The following is a 25,129-nucleotide window of genomic DNA, read 5'->3' on the forward strand; positions in this document are numbered from 1 at the left end:
AATTCTCAAGGCAGGCAAGGAAAATAAGACTAAAGGAAATCCCATTATATTATTAATGGATTTTTCAGCAGAAACCCTACAAGCTAGGAGAGAGTAGAATCAAATATTCAAACTACTGAAAGAAATTACTAGCCAAGAATAATATATCCAGAAAAGTTATCCTTTTGATATGGAGAAAGAAATATTTTTCCAGATATACAGAAGCTGAAGGAAATTTACCACTACAAGACCTATGTTATAGGAAAAACTGAAGGGGGGTTATTCTACCAGAAACAAAGACAAAAGGATACAAAACTATGAGTAAGATGACTAATAGGACCAGGAAATTGCAACCTTTATTCAGAAGTATTATACAAACAAAAAAACCTTTCAAAAAGAGAAGACAGCCCTGGCAGTGTGGCTCAGTTGGTTAAGCATCATCCCATGCACCAGGACGTCACCAGTACAATTCCCAGTCAGGGCACATGCCTGGGTTTCAGGCTCATTCCCCAGTGGGGATGTGCAGGAGGTAGCTGATCAATGACTCTCTCATCATTGATGTTTCTCTCTCTCTCCCTCTCCCTTCCTCTCTCTCAGAAATCAAGAAAACATATTTTTAAAAAGAGTATGTGAACAAGTGTACACAAAACATTGGAAAACCTAGATGAAATAGACAAATTCCTAGGGACATAAACTTATCATAACTGAGTCACAAAGAGACTAAATAAATCTGTAACTAGTATGGATAATGACTGAGTAATCAAAAACCTCCCAACAACAACAAAATCTTTGGACCTGACAGCTTTATTGGTGAATTCTACCAAACATTTAAAGAAGAACTAGCACTAATTCTTGTCAAAATCTCTCCAAAACTTGGAGAACACTTCCTAATTGATTTGCCCTGATACCAAAGCCAGAAAAAAGACACCACAAGAAAAGTACAGACCAATATCTCTTATGAATACTGATGCAAACATTTTTTTTTTTTATGCAAACATTCTTAAAATACTAGCAAACAGAACTCAGCAGCATACTGAAAGGATTAAACACTATGTTCAAGTTGGATTTTCCTGGAATGCTAGGATGGTTCAACATATGAAAACCAATCAATATAATATATTGCATTAACAGAATAAAGGGGAAAAAACACGATCATCTCAACTGAAGCATAGGAAGCATTTGACAAAATACAATACCTTTTCACAACAAAACTACTCAACAAACTAGGAATTTAAGGAAATTACCTCAACATAATAAAACCCACATATGAAAAATCCTAGGCTAACATCAGTCAATGATTAAAGACTGAAAGCTTTTCAATCAGGAATAAAGATTGCCCTCTCTCACCAATTCTGCTCAATACAGCACTGGAAGTTCTACCCAGATGAATTAGGTAAGAGAAATAAAAGGCATGCAAACTGAAAAAGAAAAAGGAAAATTATCTTTGTTCACAGAAGAGGCTTTGTTCAAAGCCTCAAGACTCCACAAAATTACTGATAGAATTAATAAATGACTTCAACAAAGTAGAATACAAAGCTAACACAGAAAAATCAGTTGCATTTCTATACACTAAATAATCTGGGTAGGAAATTATGAAAATAATTCTTATTACAATAACATCAATAAGAATAAAGTACCAAGGGATTAACCAAGAAGGTGAATACTTGTATTATAAAAACTACAAAACATTTCTGAAAGAAATGAAGTAAAACATAAATGGGAAAACATTCCATGTTCATGAGTTGGATGACTGCAATCTACAGATTTCATGCAACCATAATCCCAATGACTTTTTGTAGAAACAAAAATTTATCCTAAAATTCATGTGGAATCTCAAGGAGCCTCAAATAGCTAAAACAATCTTGAAAAATATCACTGTTGGAGGACTCACACTTCCCAATTTGATAACTTACTACAAAGCTACATTAATGAAAACAGAGAGGTACTGGCATAACAACAGACCTATAGACCAATGGGATAGAATAGAGCCCAGAAATAAACCCTCACTATATGGAGAAATTATTTTTGACAAGGGTGCTAAGATCAATGGGAAAAACTGGATATCCACATGTAAAAGAATGAAATTGGACACTTACCTATCATCATATACAAAGATTAACTCCAAATGGATCAGAGATGTAAATGTAAGACATAAAATTTAGAAGGTAAAAGCTTCATCACACTGAACTTGGACCTCATGAAAATTAAAAACTTTTGTGCATCAAATGATACTATCAACAGAGTAAAAAAGGCAACCCACAGAATGGGGGATATTAGAAGCAAATCACACATCTGATAAGGAATTAGTATACAGAATATACAGAGAACTCCTAAAACTCAAAAACAAACTCAATTCAAAAATGGAAGAAGGCCCAGCTGGGCGTGGCTCAGCGGTTGAGCATCGACCTAGGATCCAGGCGATCGGGGTTCGATTCCCAGTGAGGGCACATGCCCGATGTGTGGGCTCGATCAATGACTCTCTCATCATTGATGTTTCTATCTCTCTTCCTCTCCTTTCCTCTCTCTGAAATCAATAAAGACATATTAAAAAAAAAAAAAAAAAAAAGGAAGAAGGCCCAGCTGGGCATGTCTCAGTGGTTGAGCATCAACAGGATCCAGGAGATTGCAGTTTGATTCCTGGTCAGGGCACATACCTTGGTTGTGGGCTCAATCCCCAGTTGGGGGTGTGTAGGAGGCAGCTGATCAGTCATGAATCTCTCATCATTGATCATTCAATTCGCTCTCCCCCTTCCTCTCTCTGAAATCAATATATATTTTTAAAAATGGAAAAAGGACTTGAATAGATATTTCCCTACAGAAGATATACAAATGACCCATAAGTACATGAAACAATGGTCATTATCATGAATCATTAGGGAAATGCAAATCAAAACAATAAAATACTATTTCACACTCATTGAGATAGAGACTATTAAACACACACAGAACAAGCAAGTGTTGGTGAAGATGTGAAAAATTAGAGCTCTTCGATACTATTGGTGGGAGTGTAAAATGGTACAGCTCCTATGGAGGACAGTATGGAGGTTCCTAAAAAAATAAAAATACAATTATCATATTACCCAGTAATTCCAATTCCAGGTATGTACCCCAAAGAACAGAAAGCAGGATCTCAAAGAGATCTGCACACCATGTTTATAGAAGCATTATTTACAGTAGCCAAACGGAAGTAAGCCAAGTATCCAATGACAGATGAATGAATAAGCAAAATATGGTATGTGTGTGTGTATATATATATGCATGCAGTGGCATATTTTTCAGCTTTATAAAGGAAGGACATTCTGACACATGCTACAACATGAAAGAACCTTGAGGACATTATGCTGAGTGAAATAAGCCAGCCACAAAAAGACAAATACTATATGATTTCATATCTGAGGTACCTAGAACAAATTAATAGAGACAGAAAGTAGGATGGTGGTTTCCAGGGGCTTGGCAGGGGGAGCTGGGAGTTATTTAATGGGTATAGTTTCAGTTTTAGAAAATGAAAAGTGTTCTGGAGATGAATTGTGGTGATGATTGAACAACATATACTTAATACCACTGAACTATGCACTTAGAGGGTTAAGATAATAAATTTCATATTATATATATTTTACCAGAATTTTAATTTACAAAATAAAGCATAAACAAATTGTGGTGGATTCATTCTACAGTGCACTACTCAGCAGTAAAAGGAATGAACTACCCATACACACAGCAAGGATCTTGTCAAGATAATTATCCTGTATAAAAGAAAATGGACGAAAAACAGTATAAATACTTTATGATTCCAATTGTATAAACTTTGATGGAAGACAAACAGATCTATATGGAAAAAAAAGTACATCAATAAATTCCTTGGGATGTGGCTAATGGTTTCCTGGGGAAGGCAGAGGCACAAGGTAGCTTTGTGGGTGATGGATAGGTTTATTATCATTATAGTACTGGTTCCCTGAGTGTATATATACTTTAAAATTTATGAAATTGTACACATCAAATATGTACAGTCAATTACTGCCTGACAATTGTATCTCAACAAATCATTAAAAGAAATTGTTGCACATAAAAACCTGATCTCTATTCATTTTAGAAAACAGAAAGATTTGGCAACCCTGTATTGACTCTACTCTCTCTCCTTGCCTTGGCAGCAAAAATGGCTATGTCACAAATGCTACACCCCTGGAGTACAGGATCTATCTCCTCTCAGTCCCCATTTTTTTGCCAATGCAGGAATGATCTCGAGATAAATAGTGCAGTGAGCCTAAAGTAATCCACAAAACCTTTTAGATTATTTGCTCTGCCAGTGACCTTAGTCATAGGACAGAGGTCTTGAGAATTTCTGCAAAGCCTGAATCCAGCATAGTCAGATTCAAGGGAACATTTGTGGATGCACTTTTAAAACAGGTACATTCCTTCTAGTTTGCTGCAATGTCACCTACTCCATTATTACCCCCAGTGCTTCTGTACAAATTATGGTCCCATTGGGCCTAGTAAGTCTTACAGTCAGAGACGCCTGTATACCACATGTTAGGCTTAAAGGTACATGGCTCCTTGGCAAGTGATAGGTAAACTGTGTCTGTTCAACAGTGCTAGAAAATATGAGGCATCCCCTGGAAACGAGGGGCATAATTCATGCTACTCTCTATGTATTGGAGTTTGTCACAATTGCCCCTTCCTCAGGGTAATCTCTGGTCCACAAAAATTCATGCCATTCAGACATTAGGCCCCCAAAGCCCTACATTTTCCCTAGGCGGCCTTGAATATCGATACAAATGAGGCCAAATCTGGACTGAGAGCTGTTCTCTGCCATCCTGCTGTTCCCTCTGAGACAATAAATTTGGAGACCCCTTTAATTTGGTAGACCTTAATTTTGTTCTTAACCCATCCCACACAGTGACCAGAATACAGAAGATTAAAGGTGGCTTTATCAATAAGACCCTTATTATCACCCAAACCAATGTAAAGTAGGTAGTTGTTGTAAAGGGTAATGTGGACGCCGGATAAATTCATCATGGGTATTATGAGATCAACAATGTCCTTTTAAAAGGGAAACCTTCTCAGCAAGCTGCCAGCAAAATACAGCTCAGGTCTACACATGGCCAAAGATGGGTCATGTGAACAGCTACACCAGTCACAATGGAAGGGAATGAGGCATTCTTATTAGCCACAGGCTACTCCTGATTCCCTCTTAGAAAGAGAGAACAGAGGTCTGCCTTCCCACAAGGAGTGGCTGACACACACTCGAGACCTGCCAGTGGGTAGAGCTGAGATGGCTTCTTCCACAAGTCCATGGTCAGACATACAACTTAGCTTTAGAAAGCTTCCAGCATTATCTAGCATCTGTAGGGAATCTCCCCAGTGTGAATATCTGGATGAACAATGTTCAACTTCTGGCTGATGGCTCCCTCATAAGAGCTTATCTCTAGTGTGTGTTGTGCTGAAGGAGGGAGCACATTCTCTGCACTCCTTTCTCTAATGTGAATTTTCTGATGCCGAGTGAGGGAAGGCCTTTGGCTGAAGGCTTTTTCACAATCACTGCACTTATATGGCCTATCTGGTTTGTGAACTTTCTGGTGCTGTCTCAGATTAGACCTTTGTCTGAAGGTTTTTCCACATTCAAAGCATTCATAAGGCCGCTCACCAGTGTGAAGTCTCCGATGGTTACTGAGGCTGGAGCTTTGGTTAAAGAATTTCCCACATTCAGGGCACTGATAAGGCCGTTCACCAGTGTGAAGTCTCCGATGGTTATTGAGACTGGAGCTTTGGCTGAACGATTTCCCACATTCAGGGCACCGATAAGGCCGCTCACCAGTGTGGACTCTCTGATGTTTCATGAGGTCAGAGCTTCGGCTGAAGGCTTTCCCACACTCACTGCACCCATAAGGCCGTTCACCAGTGTGAACTATTTGATGTTGAATGAGACTGGCGATATGGCTAAAGAATTTCCCACATTCATTGCATTTATAAGGTCTCTCTCCAGTGTGAACTCTCCAATGTTTAATTAGGCTAGAGTTGCAGTTGAAAGATTTCCCACATTCACTGCACTCATGAGCACTTTTACCTGTATGAACTCTCTTATGATGAATGAGGTTGGAGCGTTGGCTGAAGAATTTTCCACATTCATTACACTCATAAGGCTTTTCTCCAGTGTGAACCCTCTTATGTTGAATGAGATTAGAGCTTCGGCTAAAGAATTTCCCACATTCGTTGCATACATGAGGGCTTTCACCAGTGTGAACTCTCTGATGTTTAATGAGACTGGAGTGTTGGCTAAAAAATTTCCCACATTCACAGCACTCATATGGCTTTCCTCTATTGTGATCTCTCTGGTGTTGAAAGAGGCCAGTGGTGTGGCTAAAGAATATCCCACATTTGCTGCACTCATAAGGCCTTTCTCCAGTGTGGGTTTTCTGGTGCTGAGCAACTGTGGGCTTGTCACTGAAAGCATTCCCAAATTCATTGCACCTGTTATGGCTTTGGACAGTATGAAAATCCCCCACACCTTTGGTGCCCTGATGTGGCTTCTCCTTACTGTGAGTGACCTGATACTGGAGAAAACCAGATCTGGCCACGAAGTCCTTCCCACCCTCTCTGAATGTGAAAGGTTTCTCAGATGTCTCATCTCCGCAGCTCTTCACAAGTGAGGCCCTATCCCCCTCCCTTATGATAGACTTGTCTACCTGCTGCATCTTTTGCTGGTGAAGGTATGCACTGAACTCAATCTTTCTCCCATTTGCCTCACATACATATGGTTTCTGCCTGGGATGTGTTGCCTGGTGTTCAGCCAGGTGCAAAATGTCTTTCAAGTGCAGGTCACACATGTCACAGGGGTAGTCCTTCTGGGTGGAGAGAGCTGCCTTGGGATTCCTGTCCCGTGACACTCCTTCTACAGAAACACTATGCTCAGAAGGTGATTTCTCATCCTCTGTTCCATGACAAACATCTGAAAGTAGAGAAACACATAAAATTCACGTTAACTTTGATAGAAGGAAACAGCCCTGTCACAAGTGCATGTCTAACCCAGGAATGAGTCCATGGGATTGTTGGCAAGACGAGAGGGCTGAGGTCAGGGTAAGGAATGGTCTGCTCTGCAGTATGGTGCCTTGCAAGATTACAAAAGAGGGGAGGCCTTAGTAGGACCAGAGACACAAGGATGGGGTACAGTATCGGGCAGAAAGGTAGGGTCTCCAATTCACTTCTCTATGAAGGCTTTTCAGCAAGACCCTGGCTGCTGGTAACACATAAGCCCTGGGCAGTAGGATATGTCTAGGCTCAGGAAAATCTAATTGCAACTGGGAAGCTAGTGTTCAAGGACTATTAAAAGGGATGTGCTCTTCTCATGGCATATTAAGTATAGGCCCATATTGGAGAGTGCAGCAGAGGGAGCTGTGGAAAGAGTGAGACATGGAGGCCAGAAAGGTAGGGCACAGGGAGGAGCCCCAAGTAAAAGTAGAAATGACAAGTGGGCAATGTGTCAAGAATGAGAAAGGAAAGGTAGAAGAGAGATATGGCCACTGGCTTTGGCATCAAAACAATGATGAACATGAGAAAAGTTGCAGACAGTATGATTTGAAGAAAGTAGTGACATCACATGCTCCCCATCTCCCACTTACCAGAGCCAGGTCCATTATATGCCCCTCTTGCCATGGCTGAAGTCATGTCCACTCTGTCAGGCACCCAGGGCTCTGCCCCCATCTCCAGCTGGGCAACTATGTGGGACCTGAAAGATGTAAGACCTAAGGAAAAGATAGGGCAGATAAGTGGCTAGCACTTGCCCAGGTGAACTACCCCACCAGAGACCACAGGAAAGCAAACAATGTATTACAAAAGGACACAAAAGGGAGGTCTGGCAGGAACATCCAGTGGTCACAGCAAATAGTGACGACATCAGTGCCTAGTGTTCCTGGCAATATGGACTTAGGAAATGTTAGCTAAAGAAAAGTAGCAGGACAGAACTGTCACAGATCTGGGTAGTCACCCAGGCAAAGAGTGGCTAAGTCAGACAGGATCCATTGGGCTGACTGTAAGACTCCTCACTGCCTTCCCCACAAGGCTTCAGGGTAGCAGGTGTTGGCACTGCTCATAAACAGAATGAGACCCTACACGCAGTTCACCCCTGGAACCCACAGCACATATACCAGGGAAGTGGGGAAGTGAGCAGTACCCATGGTCTGGCCATAGGAAGGAAAATGCTGCCTCTTGGGAAAAGGGGACAGGAAGAGATGAGCTCAGGATGCCCAGGTACAGGTGAAGGCCTTACCCAGAGAGGCTATAAGTGCAAAGTTCTCAAGCATCACATCGCAGTACAGGAGTCTCTGAGCCTCATCGAGGAGTCCCCACTCCTCCTGGGAGAAGTAAATGGTCACGTCCTCAAAGGTCACACAGTCCTGCCATGATGGGGACAGTTCATTCAATGATCAGCTTCTCTCCTCAGGACTCCTGGTCTGTCCCCTACTGTTAGCCCACAGCATTGATAGGCAGGTAAGCAAAGAGACCCACTAAGCTCTGGGCCTGAAGTGCAGGGACCAATTCCCTCTACTCGGGGTCCCCTCCCCTAGTGTCACCAATGCCATCCCTTCCACATACAAATAAACATGGGCTCAGTCGTCTCCCTTAATCCCCAGTACCAGCTCACACTCACTCTCTAATGCATATATCACTTTTTGGACTGCATCTTCCTCAAACTCTGCACCTCACAACTACATTCCCATTATCAGGGTACACTCTCCCACTCCCCATCACAGGCATCTCCATGAACTCCCACATGTCAGTCTGCACCAAACATCCAGAGAGTTCTTGGCAAATAAAACCATGATCCCATCCTGCCCCAGTTCCTTGCTCCAATCTAAGCCACCCAGAACAATACATAGATCTCTGTTCTGTTCCACATTCTGGGCTTTCATCAGTCACATTCATAACAAAGCCAACCCCTCTGGTCCTCCTACCCCTACCTACCCAGGTCTAGTGGCCCTCCCAGCTCACCTCATTTCCCCTGAGCTAATTTGCCAGCCTGACTGAAAATTCCCAGGCCCACCAAGGGTCACGACAGGACCTGGAGAGAATGCAGAGGTGAGTATAAGCATCAGCCCAGGCCTCACTGTATTATTACTTCCATTATGACTAAGCCTCAGCACCTCTACATCCTAGGAAAACTTAGCTACCTGCCAGACCCTTTTCCCTACACAGCCCCCTACCACCCCCCCTACAGTCGCCACTACTCTTCCTCAGTTGTCTTTATGATGCTAAACAAGCCGACCAAGGTGCCCAAGCAAGATACCCCGGTTCTCAGTTCTTAGGCCCCACCCTCCTCTGTCATTGACATCAGGACCTGAAGTGTCACTCTCCTAAATCGGAAACACAGCTAGCTACACCCTTGTCCACAAACCAGGTGCCACACTGTGGATGTTTCTAACTGTGGAGATAAGTGAAGATAAACCAAATGGGAAAAGCAAATGCTATTTATTCTGAGCTTGCAAGGGAGTAGGCCACAGTCGTTTATATTTTGGCAGACTGGAAGGCAGGCAGAGGAGTGGGGAAGCCTTAGAGTGGGTGAGTTGCAGATGGGCCCTGTTGGCATTGGGGAAGGGGGGTGACTGTAGGCAAGCTAACTAGCCAGGGCATCCTATGTGATTGGTTAGGGTGTATATCTGACTTTCTCTAGTAGGACCTAAGTTGGAAGAGGGAACGAAAATTATACAAGCTGTCAGTTATTAATCAAGCTCTGGCCACTTGGGGCCAGTTGTTACAGAGGTTATTGTTTAGCTTCCTGGATGGTCATTAGAGATACTGCAATCTGACTTCCTGCAAGTCTGACAGCAGGCTGGCTTCCTGGACTGTTTATTGTAGATAAATGTAGAAAAAGGCCAGCAAACAACGAACAAACTCTGAAGGAGCTGGTTAGCAAGCTTCCCAGAATCGCAGAAATCCCCTTGAAAACGAGGGAAACATTTCTGCCAGGAACGGAAAACAGATCCTTATCGTTCTGGGGTTCTGGGGAGCTTGCCCCCAGGAGAGTTATGGCCTTAAGGAAAAATGCTAAGCATATAGCTCAGAACAAAGCCACTTGTTCTTGCGCATTTTATGGTCTCTACTGATCACTACCTCTCACACCTACTTTTCTGTAGCTCACAATAAAAATCGCTGGATGGTAAGGAGGGTGGTTGCAGCTCCTCCAGAGCCTCAACCCTCTGCATCTCCACCTAAATCCTACATTCTCTGTGTCTCGAGTTTCTTCGTGTCCTGCAAGCACAACAACTGGCGCAGCGAGCAGGGTCCACAGCGATGGGCTTGGTAAGTCACAGGGGAACTGGAGAGGGACAGATGCGCTAGAGGAAAGCGACACTCCCGGGAAAGAGGGGGCAGAGTCCTGGGGACTCCCCATCCGCCGGAACACAGTATGCAGGGTTGTTACAGAGCTTGCTGGCGAGCTCGGGGGTAAAAGTGAAAGAGAAATAGTTTAAAGAGTTATTCACGGTGGTAAAAAGACACTGTTATTGGTTTCAACCAAAAGGTAAAGCACAATTAAATCTGAAAGTATGGAAACAAGTTATGCGGGCTCTTAGAAGAGCACAGCAGTTAGGGGACCCTGTTCCTATGGGGGTATGGTCATTATGCAATTTCATCTCCATGGCAACTGCCCCATTTCAGTCGGACTCTGAACACAGCACAGATTATGAGAGGCCTGCTTTCGATGGGGAACACAGGGGCCATGAGTCAGCGGGAGACTTACGAGATCGAGATTGGCTTCTTCCTCCCTTACCAATAAAGGATGAGACAAAACAGGAGGGCGCTGGAATCGTGGGGAGAAAGAGTCTGATGCTTGGGATGAGGAATTTGATCATGATCGAGGTATCTACTGTGTCCTTACCGCTCAGATCCAGCAACTTGCTGAACGGGCTGATGCACTGCAAATTCCCATGGGAAAAAAAGCAACCTGATGAGAGCAGGAATTATTCTAGGCCTCCTGAGCTGGGAACCGAAGCCGGAGTTCCTATGGGTTCTCTTCCGAAGCCAAGTGCCCCTCCACTCCCATTCTCAAATGCCTGTGGGGCCTGTGCAATTCGCTTTTCCAGTTAAACCGAATAATCTGACAGTTCAAAAGTTATTAAGTGATCAAGAAGGAGCTCATGCTGCTGGGGATAGTGATGACTTTTTACAGTTCATGGACTTTCCTATTACCAGACAAGGGTTCGGTCCCCAGCCCGGCTTTCCTCAAGGAGGAACAAATGTTAATTTTATGCCTGTTGAATATAAGGTTTTGAAAGCCTTTAAAGAGGCCATCTCTAGTTATGGAATGCATTCCAGCTATGTTACTGGCTTGCTTAATAATTTTGCTACAGACCATAAGCTTATTCCAGTGGATTGGGAGACATTAGCAAGGACTGTTTTAGAACCAGGAGAATATCTACAATTCAAAACATGGTGGAAAGAGGAGGCAGAGCATAATGCTCGAGTCAATGCACAGCAAAATCCCCTCAGATCAACTATGGAGGAATTACTGGGTACGGGACAACATAGCTCTTAGCAACAGCAAGCTCAGTTAGATGATCCTGCTTCAGTGCAGATTCAAGGAGTCTGTCTGCGTGCTTGGAATAGAGTCGAGCCTCCTGGTTCTAATCCTTTGTCATTTACAAAACTGGTTCAGAATACTAACGAGCCTTATACTGATTTTTTATCACGACTCAGAAAGGCTGTTAATCGGGCTGTAGCAGACCCCAATGTGCAGGACATTTTGCTGAGAACATTATCTTATGAAAATGCTAACTCTGAATGTGAAAAGGCTCTTCGCCCTCTTAAGGTGCAAGGGGCCCCTCTAGATGAATTTATAAAAGCTTGTCATGATATTGGTTCGCCACCTCATCATGCACACCTATTAGCTAGTGCTTTGAAGGATGGCTTGCAAGGCAGCACTCAAAAATATTACAATTGTGGGAAACTGGGACATTTTCGTAAAGATTGCAAGAAAAATAAAAATGGAAAGAATGGAAATGGAAATGGAGCTAGTAATCTGACTACATCCAAAAATCTGCCCACCGGGTTGTTCAGGAGATGTGGAAAAGGCTCTCCCTGGACAAATGAATGCTGATCTAAAAGAGATAAACAAGGGAATGTCCTGTCGGGAAACTACAGATTGGGCCCCAAGGGCCGGGGCCCCAGGGAAAACAATATGGGCTTTCAACAATGCCAATCTCAGGGGGAAATCAATTACCCCTCTATGCCCACACCAATGTTTCAGAATTAATACATGCTACCCAGGGGAGTGCTGCACTGGGCCTTCCTAGTGCGCACAATGTTACACTAGTCCCAGGTGCAGGAGTTCAGAAGTTGCATACTAATGTGTTTGGGCCTATTCCTAAAAATACTGTAGGACGATTGTTAGGAAGAAGTAGTTTGACAACACAGGGAATTTTAGTGCACACCGGAATTATTGATTCAGACTATTTAGGTGAAATCTTAGTCATGATCAGTGTATCCAAAACTACTAATATTGATGCAGGGCAAAGGATTGCACAATTGCTTATATTACCATATATTAAAGGGAAAGCTGCACCACTCCAAAGACAAGGAGGGTTTGGAAGCACAGGCAAACAGATCTTCTGGCATACTATCATTAATGATATATGGCCCAAAATGAAATTGAGGGTAAATAATAGGGAATTTGAAGGGTTGTTGGACACAGGAGCAGATGTGTCTATTATAGCTTATCAGAACTGGCCGAAAAAATGGCCTTTGCAAACGGTTAGGGCTCAATTTACTGGAATCGGCACACTAACCAATGTATATCAAAGTACTAAAGAATTATAGTGTGTCGGGCCAGAGGGACAGATAGGACATTGTCAATTTTATGTGGCTGAGATTCCTTTAAATTTGCGGGGAAGAGATTTGTTGACTCAATGGGGAGCCACTTTAGAGATTCCTACTATATCTAAATCTGAAAGACAGTTCATGCTCAATTGTCATAGTTCTGCAGCTGGAATAGCATTTCCAAATTTAGAGTAGGGGCCCCTGTACAGTGCTTCGCTTTACAACTCACCTGGAAAATGGAACAACCAGTCTGGGTGGAACAGTGGCCCCTTCGTCAAGAGAAATTAGAAGCGCTGCATGACTTAGTACGGGAACAATTACAAGCTGAACATATTGAGCCTTCCTCTAGTCCTTGGAACTCCCCTGTGTTTGTGATAAAAAAGAAATCTGGAAAATGGAGAATGCGGACTGATCTTAGAAAAGATAATGAGTGTATTCAACCTACAGCCAGGAAGGCCTTCACCAGCTTTAATTCCACAAAAATGGAGTATCATTATTGTAGATCTAAAAGACTGTTTCTTTATGATTCCCTTGCATCCCAAAGATACAGAAAAATTTGCCCTTACCGTTCCTACACATAGGATGCCTAATGAGAGATATCAATGGAGGGTTTTGCCACAAGGCATGTTAAACAGCCCTACTATGTGTCAACAATTTGTGCACCAGCCCCTACAAAAAATCAGAAAAGCTTATCTTGATAGTTTAATCTATCATTATATGGATGATACTTTGTTTGCTCATCAAGAAATGCCTGTTTTACAACAGATATTTAACATGGCTCAGCAGGAACTGACAGAATACAGGCTAATTATGGCTCCTGAAAAAGTTCAAACTACAACACCCTTTAAATACTTGGGTCAGTTAATTGAGTCTACTACTATCACACCTCAAAAGGTAACCATTAGAAGAAATAGTCTAAAAACGCTCAATGATTACCAAAAATTATTAGGAGATATCAATTGGCTACAGCCATCCTTAGGGATCCCTACATATGCACTGACTTATCTCGTTCGAACTTTAGAAGGCCCACCAGAACTAGATAGCCCACGGGAATTAACCCATGAAGCAGAAATGGAATTAAACTGGATCGAAGAGCATGTTCAAAGGGCTCAGATACATCGTATAGAGTCAATGAAAAATTGCCAGTTGCTAATATTTCACACCCCACATTCTCCTATAGGATTGCTAGTACAAGCTATGAATATTATTGAATGGGTATTTCTGCCACATCGTAGTCAGAAGAAAATGGAAGAGTATATTTCAAAAATATGTTATATAATTATCCGAGGTCGCAATCGTTTAAGAAATTTAACTGGGATGGAACCTGACGTAATTATTATGCCATTCAATAACGCACAAATTTTAACATTGTGGCAATTAAATGAAGACTGGCAAATTGTCTTGTCTGATTTTCTTGGAAAAATTTCTAATCAATATCCCAAAGATAAATTATTTCAATTTCTAAAGAAAACACAATGGAGATTATCTACTATAGTTCAAAAGGAACCCATTAAGGGACCTACATTTTATACAGATGCTAATAAGGCTGGAATGATTGGGTATTCTGGGGAAAATATTTCCCGAGCAGTAAAAACTTCTCTAACCTCTGTCCAGCAGGCGGAGATATCAGCCATTATCCTATTACTGCAAGAGCAAGAACAAACACTTAATATAGTTGCTGACTCTCAGTATGCTGAACTCACAGTTAAACATATAGAAACAGTCACTATTGTTGAGGATTCCTCACCAATTAATTTGTTATTTTTGCAACTGCAGCAGTTAATTCGTGCACATAAATGCCCACTCTATATCACCCATATAAGGGCACACACACAACTTCCTGGACCCATGGCAGCAGGTAATCATGAAATAGATAAAAAATTGATTGGATCGGTTTTAAAAGCCACAAAGGCTCATGCCTTACATCACCAGTATGCAAGGGCCTTAAAAGATGATTATCATATTTCCTGAAGGCAGGCTCGTCTTATTCTGCCTCACTGCCCTATCTGTACACAAATCCAAGGGCCGTGAATGCCAGAAGGGGTAAATCCTCGAGGTGTTGCTAGTAATGATTTGTGGCAAATGGACGTAACACATTTGCCTGAGTTTAGAAAGTTGCAAATATATACATCATACTATAGATACTTATTCTGGATTAACTTGGGCGACCCCTTTGCATAATGAAAGAGCTGATGCTGCCCGACCGGGCGTGGCTCAGTGGTTGAGCATCGACCTAGGATCCAGGCGATCAGGGTTCGATTCCTGGTCGGGACACATGCCCGGATTGTGGGCTCGATCAATGGCTCTCTCATCATTGATGTTTCTATCTCTTTCTCTCCCTCTCCTTTCCTCTCTCTGAAATCAATAAAGATATATTAAAAAAAAAAAAAAAAGAGCTGATGTTGTTACAACACATCTTCTTGAGGCTTTTGCAGTGATGGGTCTTCCTTAAAGCCATTAAGACAGACAACGGACCTGCATACCTGGCAGGCAAAACGCAACACTTCTTTTCTAAATATCATATACAACATGTCACAGGCATTCCTTATAATCCACAGGGGCAAGCAATTATTGAACAAGCTAATAGAACCCTCAAGGAGATGCTGCAAAAACAAAAAGGGGGAATAGGGACTCAGTCACCTAGACAGAGAATTGCAAGAGCTCTTTTTACTATCAATTTTTTGAATAAAGACACTCAGGGTGCTACTGCAGCTGAGAAACACTGGATTTGTGAGAGTTCTTCAGAGGTACATCAAGCTGTGTATGTAAGAGATGTCCTTACGAATACCTGGATCCCTGCTGAAGTTTTGCGGTGGGGCTGTGGTTATGCTTATGTTTCCACAGGTAAACAGAAGTATTGGACGCTCGTAAGGGAAATCAAGATTAGACATGAGCAAGCTAAGGAGGAGTGAATTTAACAACTTAACTCAAACCATGCAGAAATTAGATCTTCATGCACAAACCATCACTGTCCCTTTGCCTCAAACACAAAGGGCTACGGTTCCTACTTGGGGCCAACTAAAGATGAATCAGAAAGCTGAACAAGCGTTGGAAGAGGCTGGACAGCCAGTAAATGCAACTACCCTTTTCCTTGCCATGCTTGCTGTTATTTCCACACAGGTAATGCCTATCCAAGCAGAAAACCACACTTATTGGGCATACGTCCCTAATCCACCCCTAACAGGGGAGTAGGGGGGTGGGATTCTACTATTCCTATTTATACTAATGAAACATCATGGGTGCCAGGACCTTTTGATACTTGAGGTCCAATAGCTCCTCATGAAGAGGGGATGATTATTCCCTCTTATGAAGTAGGAGTAGAGGGTCTACCCATATGCATAGGAGTTTCTGAGCATTGCTTAAAAGTACGGACTGCTGTCTGGGTGTCTATAGTCCGAAATTCTACCAGGAAAGACGAAAAATTGAGGAAATTATTTTTACTCCAGGGAAAAACTTTTAGTGGCAACATCAGCAGCAGCAGCCCGCCCTCTCCTGAATGGCCACCATGCTGTACTACGGCAACATCTTTGAGTGATTGGGTACACTAGGAACAATGTAGAGGTGAAGTAGCTCGGGTTCTTATTAATACTTCCTATGGGAGTGTCATTGACTGGAGCCCTCATGGTTCTGCCTGAGCGAAGGGTCAAAGTTCAAAAGGGTCCAAGTTCAGGAGAAGGGTCAAAGTTCAGACTTACAGTGGTGTTCTGATGGTCAGGGTAATATATCTACACATGCTAATGGCACCATCCAGTGGCATGGGGGAGGCATGTCTGCAAGTGCTCCACATCTAATCGGTGGGCCCTTTCAGTCCCACCTATGGAAACTAATGAATATATTAAACCCTATGTATGCTTGGAATGGGAATATATGGCAAAACATTACGACTAATCAAACTCAGTTACAATTTACAAGGAACTTGATGCGTTGAACACAGGCTTGTGTCCGATTGCCATATCTTATAATGATTGGGCAGGTATTATGGAATTCTACTAACTATACTCTGACTTGTCATAATTGTTCTTTTTATACCTGTGTGAATTTTTCCACCCCTTTTAATAGTTCTTTACAGGACATTTATCTGCTGAAAGCATGTTCTGGGATATGGATACCAGTCCAATTGTCCCATCTTGGCAAGATTCCCCAACCATGATGTTGTTTCAACAATTGGTAGAATATCTGAAAAGACGCAAAAGTGATTGGCATGATCATTGCCCTTATCATGGGGCTTATAGCTGTCACTGCCACGGCGGCTATGGCTGGAGTGGCCTTGCACGAAAGCGTGCAAACTGTACATTATATACAACAGTGGCATACTAACTCTGAGCAGTTATGGACGTCTCAGGCGGATTGACTCAGAAATTAATGCTAGACTAGGAGATTTAGAACAAGCTGTAGTTATGTCAGGAGATCAAATAGTTAGTTTACAACGTCAGATACATCTTAAATGTGATTGGAACACATCTACCATTTGTGTCACTCCTATTCCTTGGAATCAAACACACTTTCCTTGGTCTATAGTACAAAAACATTTGTTATACCACTCACATAACATGACTGAAGAAATTGGGGAATTACAAAAACATATTTCTACTACTTTTCAAAATCAACTACAACTAGTTTCTGGGACTGATTTAATACAAGGGATGCAGGAAGGCTTACAAAAATTAAATCCTCTTAATAGTCTTAAAGCATTAGGAGGAGGTATGGCTGGAATTTTCATTTGCTGTTGTATTGCTTTTTGTCTCCTATAAACAGTCTGGAGAGGAGCTCACCGATTTGCTTTTTGTCTCCTACACAGTCTGGAGAGGAGCTTGCCGATCGCAAAACTTAATCACCCAAGGACAGCAGAAAACAGCTGCCTTCTCTATCCTGCTTCACCAAATTCAGCAAAAACAAAAAGGGGGAAATGGAGGAAAAGGCCAGCGAACAACAAACAAACTCTGAAGGAATTGGTTAGCAAGCTTCCCAGAATTGCAGAAATCCCCTTGAAAACGAGGGAAACATTTCTGCCAGGAACGGAAAACAGATCCTTATCTTTCTGGGAAGCTTGCCCCCAGGAGTTATAGCCTTAAGGAAAAATGCTAAGCATATAGCTCAGAACAAAGCCACTTGTTCTTGCGCATTTTATGGTCTCTACTGATCACTATCTCTCACACCTGCTTTTCTGTAGCTCACAACAAAAATAGCTGGATGGTGAGGAGGGTGGTTGCAACTCCTCCAGAGCCTCAACCCTCTGCATCTCCACCTAAATTCTCCATTCTCCATGTCTCGAGTTTTTTCGCGTCCCACGAGCACAACAGATAAAGAGGTTGGTTTCCTGGGCAGGTTGCGAGTGAAAGTTCTATTTTTATGTATTGTCTGGCCATTGTCCCTCTGTGTATGGGGCCTCTCATTCCTTTAACTACACCTCCCCACAATACCGTAGCTGTGTGCCTAGCTGCCCACTCTTCACCACCACTCAGAACATCAGAACTCCCTGGCTGGTGTGGCTCAGTTGGTTGGCTGTTGTCCCATGCACCAAAAGGTTGCTGGTTCGATTCCAGTCAGGGCATATGCCTGGGACGGCTTGATCCCCCGTAGGGGGCGTGCAGGAGGCAGCAGATAAATGTTTCTCTTTCTATCTCCCTCTCCCTTTCTCTCTCTCTAAAAGGCAATAAAACATATGTTTTAAAAAGGACGTTAGAACTCAACATGGTTAAAACCTAACTTCTGTGATTCCACTGAAAATTCCTTCTACAACCAACTACCCCATTTCAGTTGACGGCTCATCCATCCTACCAGCTGCTAAAACCAAAAACCATGGGCAACTTCTCATTGGCACCCTCCACATCAAAAACTTTTGTCAACCCGCCTTAAAAGACAGACGCAAAACCCAATCCCTTCTACCTCCAGCCACCTGCGCTACTCACCTGGGCCCTGCGGGAGCCTCACCCCGCGGTTTTCCACTCTGCGTCCATAGGAATAAGGCCTGAGTCGGATCACTTTCCTCCTCTGCTCTGAACCTCCGGTGGCTCCCAATGCCCTCCGGTTGGAGGCCCAGCTCCTCGGGCCGCCGTCCCAGAGCTGACCGGGCCCAGCTGCCCTCTCAGTCTCCCTGCCTATGCTGGTCCTTGTGCCTGGGACACCCTTTCCTACCTCACCCCACTGCGCTTCAGACGTGGGACCCGCTCTAGGTAAACCTCCGCCTGGACTCGGGACCCTAGGCGGGGAGTGACTCCCCTCCCGAGTCCCAGACTCGAAAGCCGAGCGATGGGCCAGGACAGCCACGGGCCACGCCCACCTGTCCCACCCGGGGCGCGTCCACTCACCTGCGCCCGGTCCCTCCGCGCCGACGCCGCAGCCGCAGCCATCGCGGCGGGCGTCCCGGGCTCAGCCTCGCGTCCCCGGTGCCCTGCCCGGGGCGAGGCGTGCCCTGGGCTGCGGGTCGCACTGCTAGCCTCGGTCTCCCGCGTGTAAAAGGCTCACGGTGCCCGGTGAGCCCGGCCTTGGGCCGCGGAGGAGGGCGGCGGCCTCGCTGTCCTCCCCGCTCCGCCCGGAAAGCCGCCGGGGAGCGCCCACCGCCCCAGCGCGCAGACCCGCTGCGCCAGCGACCTGCGGGACTGAGACGCAGGAAGTTCCGGCCCCCTCCCCGCCACTCTCCCGGGTTGTCATTGGCCCAGGGCCAGTCGGCGACGCCTCCCGGTGAGCGCTCTCGACCCCGCGTCCCGCCTGACTGAGGGGGGCGCGCGCGCGGAGGGGGCGGGGCCGCGCCGCCTCTTCCCCGCTGCGCCTGAGCCGCGCCGGGAGCTTTTCCTCTTAAAGGGGCCGTCCCCGCACGCCCATGACCGCCCGGGGAGGCCCCGCCTGCCCTCGACGCCTATAAAACACCCGCTTCTGCCTGTGTGGGCGTCAGCGGGCCCCTTCAGCGCTCCACACCCAGGGCCCTGGGTTCACGATGAAAATGGTGATACCTAGTATGAGGGATCTATCTACTGCTAGCTTTAAATGCTGCTCTAATTCAGTGCTTCTCAAACCAGTAACATCACCCGGGAATTTATTAAAAATTCAAGTTCCTGGGCAACAACCCAAAAGAGATTCAGAAGTTTAGGGGTGGGCCCAGCGTTCTGTGTGTCAACAAGCGCTTCAGAGGCTGCAGTTTGAGTAAAGGGACTTATTAAATCCAGTAATAAAATAGGAAAAATAACACTACATATTTCATGGTAGGTAACAGGGCCTGGTACATAGTTACTGCTTACACTTGGCACTATTGTCACCGTTATAATCAATCACAAAGCACAAACGGCTGTGGGAGGGAAGTTAGAGACACTTCTCTATAGGGTAATTAGGGATATTTGTCAAAATATAAGATACAATGACTCTAATTCAGCAAGTAGCTGTATAGGTAATGATAATTTTTACATGAAAGCACATCTTTTACCATTTGGCTATTTTATTCTTTAAAAAATATCATGCAGGAGAGTTTCATAAACTCCAGGTGGGCTTATTGCCCAAGCGACAGATTCTTACAGAAAGACAGATAGACAGACAGACGTGGATATGTTGTTCTACAGATTTACGGATTCATTGGTTGATTCTTAAATGGGCCCTGACCGGGGATCCAGTCCACAACCTCGGCTTTTCAGGACGACACTCTAACCAACTGAGCTACCCGGCCGAGCTCAGCCAGAAATTTTTAATGGCTCAAAATGCCCTTTAGGAAGGATTACATTTTAAAATTAATAGACATTTTTAGAGCAGCTTTAGATTCACAGCAAAACTGAGCAGAAAGTACAGTGTTCCCAGGTACCTCTTCCCCTGTGCACACACACAGGCCCTCCTTCCTTCAACATCTGCATCAGTGCGGTGCATTTGTTACAACATGGGAACAAACATTGGCATGTCATTATTAAACGAAGTCCATAGATTACATTAAGAGTCTACTCTTTGTAGTGCACTTTCTCTGGATTTTGACAAATGTATAATGTCATGAGTCCACCATTATAGTTTTATACAAAATAGTTTCACTGCCCTATAAATCCTGTGCTCCATCTATTCATTCAACCCTCCCCTCTAACCCCTGGCAACCCCTGAACTCCTTACTGTCTTCATAGTTTTGCCATTTCTAGAGCGTCATATAGTGGGAATCATACCATATGTAGCCTTTTCGAATTGGCGTCTTTCACTTAGTAATACACATTTAGGTTTCCTCTAAGCCTTTTCATAGCTTGATAGCTCATTTGTTTTTAGCACTGCATAATATTGCATTGTTTGCATGTACCAGTTTCTTTATACATTCACCTACTGAAGGACATCTTGGTTACTTCCAGTTTGGGGCAATTATGAATAAACCTGCCATAAACATACATGTGCAAGTTTTTGTGTGGGCATGTTTTCAAATGTTTTGGGTAAATGCCAAGGAGTACAATTGCTGGGTTGTATGGTAAGAGTATGCTTAGTTTTGTAAGAAACTTGCAAACTCTTTCAAATTGGCTGTGCTGTTTTGCATTCCCACCAGCAATGAATGAGAGCTCCTATTGCTATACATCCTCGGCAGCATTTAGTGTTTGCTAGTATTTTGGATTCTAGCAATGCTAATAGGTGTGTAGTAGTATCTCATTATTGTGTTAGTTTGCATTTCCCTAATGACATCTGGTTCTGGGCATCAATTCAAGATAGTGGTAAATAAGAAATAGCCTTTGGCTTCATGGAGCTTATACTGTAGTGGAAATTCTTGTCACTTCATCAAAAAATCAACCCCCATGCTCCCACAGGACAGGCAGGGATTCTTGGCCCTATACTGAAAAGGAAGAAGCTAGAACACACAGAGCTGAGTGGCAGAAAGACAAGGCAGTGAGCATCAGGTACTCTCCATGAGCACAGAGGAGCACGGTCTACACACGCTGTCTAATCCCAGGGCTGGGTGTTGGGGTGGATGCTAAAGGCTCTCACCCCTTTCTTCAATTCTGTACTCAGTAAACAACATCCTCGTCATAACTTGGCTTTCCAGACATGGCAGAGACTATTACTTACCTTCCTAATACTTTCCCCTTTTTTCAAAAACAAAATAATTTCTTATTTTTCAATTACATTTGATGTACAGTATTATATGAGTATTATATGAGTTTCAGGTGTATAACCCAATGATTGGACATTTATATAACTTATGAAGTCATCATCCTGATAAATCTAGTATCATCAGACACGATACATAGTTATTACAATATTATTGACTGTATTCCCTGTGCTCTTCTTTACATCCCCACGAATATTCTGTACCTACCAATTTGTACTTCTTAATCCCTTCACCTTTTCCACCCTTCCTCCCAAACCCCCTCCCACCTGGCAACAGTCAAAATCTTTTCTATATCTATGAGTCTGTTTCTGTTCTGCTTGTTCATTTATTTTGTTTCTTAGATTTCACATGTAAGTGAAATCATCTGGCATTTGTCTTTCTCTCTCATTTCACTCAGCACAATACTCTCTAGGTCCATCCATGTTGTTGCAGATGCAAGATTTCATTCTTTTTCATGGCTGGGTCATACACTATTTTATATAATCACCATCTGTTCTTCAACCATTCATCTACTGATGAACACTTAGGTTGCTTCCATATCTTAACTGTTGCAAATAACGCTGCAATGAACATATGAATGCATATATTCTTGATTTAGTGTTTTGTGTTTCTTTGGATAAATACCCAGAAGTGAAATTGCTGGATCCTTCATTGTCTCTTGTTATAGGCCTTATTTTAAAGTCTATATTATCTGGTATAAGTATTGCTACCTCAGCTTTTTTTGTTTTCATTTTTATGAAACATCTTTTTCCATCCCTTTACTTTCAGTCTATGTGTGTCTTTCGAACTGAAGTGAGTCTCTTGTGAGACATAGGTGAGAGTCCTGTTTTGTTATCCATTCAGCCACCATTTTGATTGGAGCACTTAACCCATTTGCCTTTAAAGAATTGTTGATAGGTGAAGAGATTATCCAAAGAACATAAATGCACAGCCCATGGACACAGACTACAGTGTGGCGATGGCCAGAGGGAAGGGAGGTGTGGGGGACGTGTGGAGGTGGGCAAGGTTGGGGGGAAATGAGAACATCTGTAATAGTGTCAACAATAAAGATAAAGTTAAAAACACACACAAAATGTCTATTCTGCAATATTGTTCATTGTTTTTCCTGGGTCAGGGTAGTCTTTTATTACAGCTGGTTAGTCAGATTGAGACCAAGGCTTTACAATGGCTTGTTTGGCAGTTGAGGTTCACCTTCCCGTCTCTTCTCTAAGGTCTGCCTACTGAGGGAGCAAGGCCAGGGTCTTGAATAGCTACAGGAAACTGGGGACAGGCTAGGGAGAGGCGGGCAAATACAAGGAGGGTCAGGGAGACAGGGACCAGTTTGGGGGAGTGGGGGGACAGGTAGAGAAAAAGGAGGGAAGTGGGAGTGTCTTTCAGGTTGGAGTGACAGCTGGGGAGGACAGTCTTTGAGAGATTGGCCTCGGGTGAGGTAGACTCAGATTAGTGAATGTCCTGATTAAGGTTCTACAGAAAATCCGGTTTCCAGCTTTACACTAGGAGAAATAAGCAGACCATTGTTTAGAGACAATTTTGAATCCTTAGGATTCCTTCCCAGCTATTTTATCCATTGAAATTTAGAAGTCCCTTTTCAAGTACCAAAAAATTAATTTTCTAAAAATTTTCATGGCACTTGAAAATTAAAGTGGTTGGGCCTGACCATCTTTTGTTTGTGGAATGGGGTAAGAAGCAGAAACGTAGAAGCATGGGACAGACTGAGGGATCTCAGAGGGAAGGTGGGGTGGGGGAGTGGGTGGGGAGAGATTAATCAAAGAAATTATATGTTTAGAAGCATAACCCATGGACACCAACATTGGCATGGGGAAGGCCTGGGGGTGGGGTGTATGCAGGGTGGAGGGGATCAATGGGGGGAAAAAGAGGACATCTGTAATACTTTCAACAATAAAGATAAATTAAAAAAAAAAGAATAGTACCCTTTTAGTCACTTTTAAAATTTCTTTAGTGGTTATATCTCTCTTTAGGTTTCTCTTTCTTTTTCAGCCCATTTTTATAACTTATAAGTGCCCAGATTAACGTTTATGTTATCTATGTTTTTAATGTATTAGTGTAATTTTATACATTTTCTAATAAATTTGTTATAATGCTATGTCAGGAGAGGGAGAGCAGTGAGAGTAAATATCTGTGTCCCTGGAATCAGGCACATACTTGATTCCAGGCTCAGCTGCTTATTAAATTACTTTGGACCAAACGCCTCATCGGCAAATGCTTCTGAGCAGCCTGCTGTGAACTTTAATGAGACAGCGTGTCTAGAGATGTAGTGTACAGCACAGGGACTGCAGTCAGTAATAGTGTAGTAACTTTGCACGGTGACAAATGGTTACTAGACTTAGTGTGACAATCACATCATAAGGTATATAATTGTTAAATCGCTATGTTATACACCTGAAACAAATATAATAGTGTATGCCACAATTATAAAAAAATAAAAGAATTTTTTAATTAAAGTAAGACCAATAAAATAATTACTTGGAAAAGCAAAAACAAAAAAGGAAAGAAAATGTATCTAGAGCAATCGAGCTACTAGTAATCAAGTCGTCTGTTTTAAGCTAATAGTTTTTTTGATGTTTCTTTCAAAATATAGATTTCTTTTACACAAGTTCTCAACTCTAACTGCCTCGAAGGATAGTGACATCAGTGCTGGCTCCACACATGACAGTTACCCCAGACCTGGTCCTTAAATTATACACCAGCATCACGGGGCTTCTCGCTGTCATCGGCAAAAGCTCACCCAAGGCCCCCATGCCTCCCAGGGCCATTCCGGGCTTCAGCCTCCGGGAATTCAGTGGAGCCATCAAGCTATTCACCAGAGTTTCATGTCGCCCTCTTTCCTCTCCATGTAACTAAACTAGAGCACCCAAATATTCCTGTGTCAGCTAGCTTGTTTTTTATAATCCTTGGATTTTTAAATCTCTGAGCTGCCTTTTCTTTAACATAAGAGACTATGCGAAGTTGGGGGTGTGATTTTTATTGTAACTCAGCTATCCACAGGATTACCCTTTGGGTGTAAAGCTTAACCTGGCTGTTAAAGGAGATAAAGATTTTTTTTTTAGGACAGTCACAGAAGCTTTCTATCCCTTACCTTGCCTTGAGCTGAGAATTTAATGCCCAAAGCTCATTTCCTTTCTGCCCTTAGAAGCAACCAAATGACTGCATTATATTCATTTTTTAATTTTTCAATAAAATGTTCTGTGGCAGCAACTACTTGGTCACCCCAGAACCTCCCCTCATAGTCACTTTATTACAGGTATCTTGCAGTCCCAGTCTCTTGATGGCAGT

The 25,129-nt window shown here is 43.2% G+C and overlaps 1 protein-coding gene across 3 annotated transcripts; it reads right to left on the reverse strand.

The window, feature by feature from the left end:
- Positions 1 to 3,606: 3,606 nt before the first annotated feature.
- On the reverse strand, positions 3,607 to 19,405 carry ZNF792 (zinc finger protein 792). Of its 3 annotated transcripts, XM_081119725.1 has the most exons (5): positions 19,092 to 19,405; positions 8,240 to 8,366; positions 7,593 to 7,715; positions 5,621 to 6,922; positions 3,607 to 3,722 (listed from the first exon to the last, which is right to left on the reverse strand). In XM_081119725.1, exons 1-5 carry the CDS (start codon positions 19,131 to 19,133, stop codon positions 3,718 to 3,720), a joined length of 1,599 nt encoding a protein of 532 aa, XP_080975851.1. In that variant the 5' UTR covers positions 19,134 to 19,405; the 3' UTR covers positions 3,607 to 3,717. The 3 variants fall into 3 exon arrangements, with proteins under 3 accessions (XP_080975851.1, XP_080975849.1, XP_080975850.1); XM_081119723.1 differs by having other exon boundaries at positions 3,607 to 6,922; XM_081119724.1 differs by lacking the exon at positions 8,240 to 8,366 and having other exon boundaries at positions 3,607 to 6,922.
- Between the last annotated feature and the right edge of the window lie 5,724 nt (positions 19,406 to 25,129).

Source organism: Miniopterus schreibersii (genome assembly GCF_964146895.1).
Source record: "Miniopterus schreibersii genome assembly, chromosome: 18".
NCBI lineage: Eukaryota > Metazoa > Chordata > Mammalia > Chiroptera > Miniopteridae > Miniopterus > Miniopterus schreibersii.